Consider the following 9,020-nt stretch of genomic DNA (forward strand, 5'->3'; position numbering starts at 1 on the left):
TGTGCTGGGTACTACTGGGAAGAACTTCAAGCGTCATCATCTAATGTGAGCAAATGAACCTTCTCTTTCATTCCACAGAAATAGGCACCTCATTGCGGCAAATCATCGCTCTAATCAGAGGAGGTTCTTCTAAGAAGAGTAGTTTGGCCCTCTCAGAGACCCTGTTCCTGCCCTTTCACGAGGAATGGAGCCCCTAAACCAAGTGTGAATTCAGGCAGATGAGGGAAAACCTCCATGTTGTCTCTGGCAGTCGCTGCTTCCCAGTTCCTTTTTGCAACAAACACAGAAGCGCATGCCCTTCCTCAGGTTCCCTTCCTGCCAAGAGGGGAAAAGAAAGTCCTACAGTGCTTCATGGAGAAAGAGGAATGGGACAACCGGACATCACCAGTGGAGTTCCTCCTGCTGGCACTGCGTAATGTCCCCAAGCTTCAGATGCCTCTCTTTCTCCTCTCTCTCATCATCTACATGGGGACCATGTTTGTTAACATCCTCATTGTTGTGCTGCTGGTGGCAGATCAGCACCTTCACACTCCCATGTTGGTCTTCCTGGGGAATTTCTCCAGTGTGGAAATGTGCTGTACCTCCAGAATCCTGCCCAGGCTGCTGGCCAGCTTCCTAAGCAGGGACAGAGCCCTTTCTGCTCAAGGCTGCATGACACAACTCTTTTTCTTTGGCAGTTTTGCAGGTACCGAGTGTTACCTGCTGGCCACCACATCCTCTGATCGGTACTTGGCCATATGTCAACCCCTGCTCTACGCAAGCCTCATGAACCGGAAACTCTGTCTCCAGCTGGTGGCTGGCTCTTGGCTAGCAGGATTACTGATGTCTACCATAGTCACCAGGCTATTTTTCAAGTCACAGTGCTGTGGTCCCAATGCAAGTGATCATTTCTTCTGTGATTTTGCCCCATTGCTAGAGCTTGCTTGCAGTGACAGCACCGTGCTGAGACTGGTTACTTTCATCATCTGCTTTCTGGATGTAGTCTTCCCATTTGTATTCACATTGGCATCCTATATCTGCATCATAGCTGCGATCCTGAGGATCCCAGCCACCACGGGGAGGCAGAAGGCCTTCTCCACCTGCTCCTCTCACCTTATCGTGGTGACTCTTTTCTATGGTACCCTCATCGTTGTCTAGATGATTCCCAGAACAGCCTCACTGAGGCAGCTCAAGGAAGTGCTCTCCTTTTTCTACACCATCCTCATGCTCATGGTCAATCCACTCCTCTACAGCCTGCGGACCAGGGAAGTCAAGGGGGCTCTTGGAAATGCACTGAGAAAAACTGTGGCCTGCATCGAGAGCTCATACTAGTTGTGATCCACCAGGAATAATCAGGTTGTGGTTGTGTCAAGTGTGGACAACTCGTAAGTGCATATTTTGTGTGCCAGGCATATCTTTACAAGTGCAGAATCTTGGGAGTGTTTGGGGAATGAGAAGTGGGAGAAGAGCATTTGTGTCTTAAAGAAGGATAGGTCCGGTGTTGAAGAGTGTAAAAACATTCCCTGCCTTTCTTCTTTCTTTCAAGTAGACACAACTGGGATGCTGCAAGCGGGAGCTGTTGAAATGCCACACCTGCCCAGGAGTGGGAGAAAACTTACTCTAGACATGCTGATTTCTCTTCCTTTACCCAGCCAAGCTTGAGGGGTGGGATTGTTGCATGTCTGGGATTCCTTAGGGCATTTCCAGATTGGCAGTGAGAAGTGGGCAGCTGACTCAAGCCCTTCCACTGGGCATGTCTAAATGCGCGTAGGTGAATCCCATCCCTCGTGTTCTCTACCCTTTCTAACAGAGGAAAACTGTGAAAGCTAGTCTGATAGGGTCAGCCCCTCAGGAAAAAAAGTAGATCTTTCCGCAGAAGAAACATACACAAGCTGGGTCTCATTTTCCCCATTTTTTAGACATAGAAATCATTACTTCCCCATTCTTTCCTTCTCATAATCTGACCCCCCCTCCAACAATGTCATTACTTATTTGTTTCCCACTGGCTGACTTAGATATTGCAAACTGAGTCCTCCTATTTTCTTCTTTCTTGCAAAATAGAGCAAGGTGAGCTCATGGGACATGACTGAGCCCATCCAGCCCCAGCAGCGGGCTTTCCCCATTTCCTCGGCGGATGCATGTGCACAAGATGGAAATGTTTCCATCATGCTTGATTTGCGCAAGGGCCCTGACATACTCCCACAACACACTTATTCCACTTCCACCCACACACATCAACTCCTTCCCACTTCCAGGCTCAAATCGTGTTTGCAAGAATTTGCTGCACTTCAGAAAAGGCCTGGAGCTTCGTGGATCTTCCTAGTGCTGATGGCAATCTTCCTGGCTCCCTCCAGATCTGATGGGGAGACTTCCTTCCTGTAAGAAGGGCTTTATGACAAACTTTTATGAAGTGTTTGTCTTTCTGTGATTCTGATGTGTGGACAGAGTAGACACAGAAAAGAAAGATGTGCACCAAAATGGATGCTGAGTGAAGTGCCAGTAAGAACCAGGTGAGATACCCCCACGGCTGTGGCTTCCTGGCAAAAAGTGTGTCCCGAGAAGGCATCCAAGCTCTGCCACTGTGGAGTGGGGAATCAGCAGTGTCCATGCCAGCTGGGGATGCAACCAGTGACTTTTCAAAGACCACCCTTCATCTGAACTGCTTTAGAGTTGTCCTTGAGGATGGGGTATGATGGCTTACATTGCAACTACTGATTGAACTGGCATTGCCCAGAGTGGCTATCACAGATGCAAACTGCTATGTTGCAGCTATTGAGATTTAGGCAGAGTCATGTTGGCGGGTTGTTTGTAGGTTGCTTTGTGTTGCTTTTTCTTCTTTTTTAGATACTGATCGTCTTAGGGAAATCACCCAAGCACCTGAAGGATTGTTGAAGGTTTACTGCCAGAAGCCCCAGCCAATGTGCATCTCAAGAAATGAGATGCCAGAGGCCAAGGGGAGGATGGTTTGGGCACTGTCCTGGGATGTGGGAAACGGAAACGTGCTCCCCTCTCCCTGACACCTTGCCCCCAGTGAGGGCTGTGAGGAACTCTGCCAACTAGAGTTCCTCTGAAGTCACAGGGGTGTCAGGTAACCTACATCTAACTGCAGCCAATGTGGTCCTGACAGCTCAGCATTGGATTTTCCATTTGAGCCCAAGGAGTAGTTTCTTTTTGAACTAGAGAGGAGTAGTTTCTTTTTGAACCAAAGGTGGCCAATGGACCACCGTTAGTGCGATGGCACGTGGAGGAGGAGGAGGTGAGGTAGGAGGCAAGAGGAGGCAAGAGCAGAAATCTGGAGGAGGTGTAGGAGGAGGCACCAGGAGACAATAAGAGGAAAGAGGAGGCAAGAAGAGGAGGAAGCAACAGGATGCAACAGTAGGAGGAAAAAGGAAGAGGAGGCAAGAGGGGAAAAAAGGGAGCTCAGGAGGCAACAGGAGGCAAAAAAAGGAGCAGGAGGAGGAGGAGAATGCACCAAGAGGCAAAAGGAGGCCGCAGGGGGAGGAGGAGGCAACAGGAGTCGCCTCTTGTTTCCTTGTCCTCCTTTTGCCTCCTGTTGCCTCCTCCTCCTCCTCTTGCCTCATATTGTCTCCTCCTTCTGGTACCTCCTGTTGCTTCCTCCTGCTCCTCCTCCTCCTCAACCCCCTGTGCCTCCTCTTCCTCCTTCTGTTGCCTTCCCTTGCCTCCTCTTGCCTTCTTTTCCGCATCCTGTTCCTATTGCCTTTTCTTGTCCCAATGTTGCATCCTAGGCCTCTTCTTCCTTTTGGCTCCTCATGCCTCCTGTTGCCTCCTCCTCCTCTCCTCCTCTTCCTCCTCCTTTTCTTCCTCCTCCACCTCCTCCTCCTCCTCCTTCTCTTCTCCTCCTCTTCCTTTTCCCCTTCCTCCTCTTACGCTTCCTTCTCTTACTGTTGCCTCCTCTTGCCTCTTCTTGCCTCCTCCTCCTTCTCTTCCTCCTCTTGTGGCCTCCTGTTGCCCCACCATCCTGTTGCCCCTACTGCCTCCTCCTTCTCCTGCTCTTCTTGCCTTTTCCTCCTCATCATCCATTTCCTCTTGCCTCCTCTTTCCTCCCCTTCTTCCTCCTCCTCTTCCCTGCTCTGCCTCCTTTTACCTCCCTCTCTTTCTCCTGATGGTGCATCCTGTTGCCTCCAGCAGACTCCTTTTCCTCCTCTTGCTCTTACCTCTTGTTCCTCATTGTTGCCTCCTCCTCTCCTCCACCTCCTTCTCCTCCACATACTCCTCCTCATCCTGTTGTCTCCTCTTGCCACTTGCTTTGACCTTTCCTAATTCTCCTCCTCCTCCTCTTCTTCCTCCTCTGCCTAGTACCTTCTTTGTCTTCCTCCTCCTTTTGCCTACTGTTCCTTCCTCCTTCTTTTCCTCCTCTTCTTGCTTCCTTCTGTTGCCTCTACTTGCCTCCTCATTTTGTTGCCTCCTCCTGCTGTGTCCTCCTGTTACCACCTGTTGCCTCCTCCTTCCCTTCCTTCTCCTCTTCCTATTGCCTCCTCCCACTCCTTTTGCCTTCTGTTGCCTCCTCTTCCTCCTCTTGCCTCTGCCTTTGCCATTTGTTGCCTCCTTCTCTCCTGCTCCTGGTGCCTCCTCTTGCCTCTTCCTCCTCCTCCTCCTCTTGTCCTCTCCTCTTCTCTCCATCTCCTTCTCCTCCTGCTTTTCCCTCCTCTTTTGTCCTCTTGCCACCTCCTCTTCCTCCTGTTGCCTTCTGTTTCCTTTTCCTCCTCCTGTTGCATCTGGGGACCTTCTCTTTTTCCTCCTTGTCCTCTTGTCTCAAGTGCCCGCCTCTTGCCTCCTTTTGCTTCCACCTCCTCCTCTTAACTCCATTGGCCTCCTGTTGCGTCTTCCTCCTCCTCCTCTTTCCTCCTCTTGTGTCCTTTACGTCCTGCTATGTCCATCTCCATTTCCCTCCTCTTGCCTCCTTTTGCCTGCTCTTGCCTCTTATTGCCTCATTCTCCATTTGTGTCCCATTGCCTCCTCTTCCTGTTGAGTCCTCCTCCTCCTCCTTTGCTTGTGGCCTCCTGTTGCCTCCTCCTCCTCCTGGTTCCTCCTCTTGCCTCCTCCTCTTTTTAATCCTGTTGCTTCTGTTGCATCCTTGTCCTCCTCTTGCCTCCTCCTTCTTCTGCTGCCTCCTCTTGCCTCTTTCTTCTTTTGGAAGAGGCTGAGGTACTGAATGCCTTCTTCACCTCCTCTTTTACTAGCAAGACCAGCCTTCAGGAATACCAGGTGCCAGAGATGAGGGGGGCAAGTCTGGAGCCAGGCAGACATAGCCCTGCTGGAAGAGGATCAGGTCAGGGAATTCTTACGCAAACTGGACATACAGAAGTCCACGGGCCCTGATGGGATGCACCCATGAGTGCTGAGGGAGCTGGCAGATGGCATTGCGAGGACACTCCCAAGAATCTTTTACCGAGCATTGAGATGGGGATGTGCCCGAAGACTGGAAGAAATCAAATGTCACTGCTATTTTCAAGAAGGGCAAGAAGAGGACCTGGGGAACTAGAGGCCAGTCAGCCTCTCCTCGAGCCCTGGGAAGGTGATAGAGCAGCTAATCGTGGGAAATATTTCCAGGTACATTGTGCTGGTTTTGGCTGGGACGGAGTTAATTTTCTGCATAGCAGCCCGTATGGTGCCATGTTTGGGATTTGTGACCAACGCAGTGTTTATAATACACCAGTGTTGTAGCTATTTGCGGAAGAGTGCTTTCACAGCATCAAGGCCTTCTCTCTTGCTCTCTCTTCCTCCCCAGCAACTAGGCTGGATCTCTTGATGAGGGAGGACCAGGGGTCGTCATTTAGCAAGGCAAAGTTTTACACAGTGCACTGGTGTCCATGTCCAGGTTTTGGTAGCGCGGAGACTACACGTGTGACCTCTGTGAGAGAAGACCAAGGGCTGCCTCCATGCCAGACAGGGCTGGGTCCAGACAGCTCCAAAATAGACCCACCGCTGGCCAAAACTGAGCCCAGCAACAAAGCTGGTGGAACTGGTGTGAAAATGTGTTTAAGAAGGGGAAAAATTGCCAGACTGGGATAGGAGTTAGGGGGAAAAAAAAGTGTGAGAAACAGCCCTGCAAACACCACGGTCGGGGAAGAAGGAGGAGAACCACCCCCTCGGTGGTCCAGGCACCAGAGCAGATATTCCCCTGCAGCCCATGGAGAATACCACAGCACAGCAGGTATTTTCCTGCAGCCTATGGAGAAGACCATGGTGGAGAATGTAAGCCCTGCAGTCCGTGGAGGACACAATGCTGGAGAAGTTGGGTAATTCCTGAAAGAACTGTGGCCTGTGGGGAGCCCCCAGTGGAGCAGGTTCATCTTGAAGGACTGCAGCCTGTAGTAGGGACCCCATGGGAAAAGTGTTAGAAGGAAGGAGCAGCAGGCAGGAAGTGTTCTGGACTGACCACAACCCCCATTCCCCATGGCCTAGCGCTGCTCAGAGGGGAGGAGGTAGAAGAGTTGGGAATAAAAGAGTGAAGCTGAGCTGGGGAAAAAAGGGTGGGGAGGAGGCCTTCCATGGGGAAGGAGATAAGGTCTTCCAACAGCCCCACACTTCTTCCACCCTCAGCCGTTGCAGTTACAAGTGCCTGGCCGGCCCACCTGCTTTGCCACTGTCACGTTTGGACTGAAGTCCCACACACATTTTGGCATGCCTAGTGTAAGCTGGCCTCCACCCAAATCTGGAGCCCACCTGGCCATGGAGGCAGGGAGAGGACAGGTCCCTCTGCCCAGGGCCAGGAACAGCTCTTCCCTGAGACCCTCCCCAAGGAATGCTCCTCATGTGTGTCAGCCTGTGGCCTGGCAGGGATGGAATTGGGACAAGGGCTGCTGGGGCAGGGCTGAAGTACCGCAGCTGGCAGAGCATTAGACTGAACATCTAAAGGTCCTTGGTTCAACCCTGGGCTGATACAGTGGTATCCTTGCTCAGTTTTTTGCAGAGCCTGCCTGCTTCTTCCAGCCTACCCTGTCCTCCTTGCTCCTTCTCCTCTTGCCAGAGCACTGCCCCTGCACTGTAGCTGCAGATCTGCAGGTTAGAAGGAGCCTTCCTCTTGCTACAAAAGTCCCCAGCCTTCCCCTCAACAGGACTCTCCATTCAGTGCTTCTTTGGGGTGCTCTCCATCTGTCCCTCCTTCCATGCTCCACAGCAATTGGCACCTTTCCTTTGTGGGGTCTCTGCAAAGACCTTGTCTCTCTCCTCCTTGTCATTCTTGATGGTGCACAGACTGCTCCCATCCTCACACACATCGTGCACCTGGACCACAGCTTGCAGACCAGAGCATACTGCCCATGGGGGAGGCCACTGTCCCCCCAGTCCCAAGGAGAGGCACTCCCTGAGCTGAGGCCTGAATGGCAGCACCCTCCCTCCAGAGGTCTGTCACAGCAAGACCTCTGATGTGCCAAGGACAGCTGGCAAAGCCGTGCCCAAATAGACTCACCCACCAGACTGCACTGGCTAGACCAGCTGCAGCCCCTCACAGCCATCAGTCCCTGCACAGAGGAAGAAAGACCTGCTCATGAGCTCCAACAAGCTGCTGGGCTCCCCTCTTGCAACCTCTTGCTGCTACAGAGCCCTGCTCGCCCCTCAGGAACACAGTGACAGCTGTGACCCAGCACATCTCCCTCTGTCTCCAGCCTCAGCCTCTCCCCAGTCAGGGCAAGGAATGGCACATACTGGACTACAGTCGCACAGCAACGTGCATGTTCTAACCCTGTGCAGTTCTGCTGCGTAGTAGCTGGCTCCTTAGGGATGCACGTGCAGAAAAGTTCGGCTTTTGTTGTGACTGAGCGCATGTGAGAGGTGGTGAGAGGGAGAGACTGTGTTTCCAAGCACAGTTACTGTCTTGTCAGCTTTGAGCACGAGCTTGAACATGCTTGGCCGCAGAGGTAGTGCCTGCAGGATAATCACTGCTCCAGAAGAGTCCTTCTAGGCCTTTGTTGAGCAAGAACGGGAGAGTCATTGCTGAGGATGGGTTTTGGGGTCATGTGTTCAAAGCAGAAGATGTGAGCAGTCCATCCCCTTAACTCCACTCAACCACTCCAGAAATTCACAGGCACTGTGGTCTGCTTTTGATTCCCCCAAACCCTCTCTGCCAGGCAGGGGCTCAGCAGAGAAAAAATCTATGGTATGGAATTGGGCAACACAATTGTCAAAGCTGTGCCACCATGAGGACACCATCCCTGCATGTGGTCAAAGCATCAGCCTTTGAGTTACCAGCTGAACACACTCACCCACCCTGCCACAGAGACCCCAGCCAGGGCTGTCCCAGGGCACTGCTTTGCTGCCAGGACAGTCATCAGTGCTGAAGGAATGGGAAGGTCCCTGAGCCCAACCCACATGCCCAGCCCCATGGAGATGGAAGCCTGCTCTTCAAGTCACCTCCAGGGATGCTGGGGAACAGAGGGCTGCAGGGGGAGGCCTGGAGCCTGGAGGAGCGGGTATAAGATTTCTGCCACCACGTCCCCTCCACAGCATGTCCTGGGATGCCACCGGAGCCTGCGGGCACTTCACCCCAGGCAGGGCATTTCCCTCACCCTGTTGCACTGCTCCTGCTGTGGAGTTGGGGACAGATGTGGCACAGAGGGGTGTTGCCCTGGGTGGCAGAGGAGGCTCAGGGGAAGGGGTTTTCTCCTCTCCATCGACCCATCCCGCAGTGGGCCAGAGCGTGGGAGCAGCACCTGCAGCAAGAGCCTCCTTCTGCCCCATTGCCCTGCAGAGGCGTTGAGGGTCCCTGGGCACACAGGGGACAACAGGACAGTGCTCATCAAGGACACAACACGGGAGGAGAGTGTCTCTCCTGCTGGCAGGTGTCAAGGGGATGTAGCTCAGTGGCAGAGCGCCTGCTTCGCATGTGGGCGGTCCTGGGTTCAATCCCCAGCATCTCCAGGGCTGCTTTTGCCCTGACTCCCCAGCCTCAGGCAGGTGCAGGCTGGAGCCCATGGAAAAGCCCATGGAGACTGGGGTCCTGGCAGAGCATGAGGAGAGGGAATCTCAGCCCGTGTGTCCCAGAAAGTGGCTCTGCACCCTGTGCTGGGGCAGTGGGGAGC

At 53.0% G+C, this 9,020-nt stretch overlaps 1 protein-coding gene and 1 non-coding gene across 2 annotated transcripts; both read left to right on the forward strand.

Annotated features, from left to right (window-relative positions):
- Nucleotides 1-351: 351 nt before the first annotated feature.
- On the forward strand, nt 352-1,311 carry LOC142403570 (olfactory receptor 10A7-like). The gene is given in 1 exon segment (XM_075489817.1): nt 352-1,311. A coding segment is annotated over 1 exon segment (960 nt).
- Nucleotides 1,312-8,787: 7,476 nt separating this feature from the next.
- TRNAA-CGC (transfer RNA alanine (anticodon CGC)) lies at nt 8,788-8,859 on the forward strand. The gene has a single exon. It is a non-coding gene; the product is annotated as a tRNA-Ala (tRNA).
- The last annotated feature ends 161 nt before the right edge of the window (nt 8,860-9,020 follow it).

Source organism: Mycteria americana, unplaced genomic scaffold (genome assembly GCF_035582795.1).
Source record: "Mycteria americana isolate JAX WOST 10 ecotype Jacksonville Zoo and Gardens unplaced genomic scaffold, USCA_MyAme_1.0 Scaffold_39, whole genome shotgun sequence".
Classification (NCBI taxonomy): Eukaryota; Metazoa; Chordata; class Aves; order Ciconiiformes; family Ciconiidae; genus Mycteria; species Mycteria americana.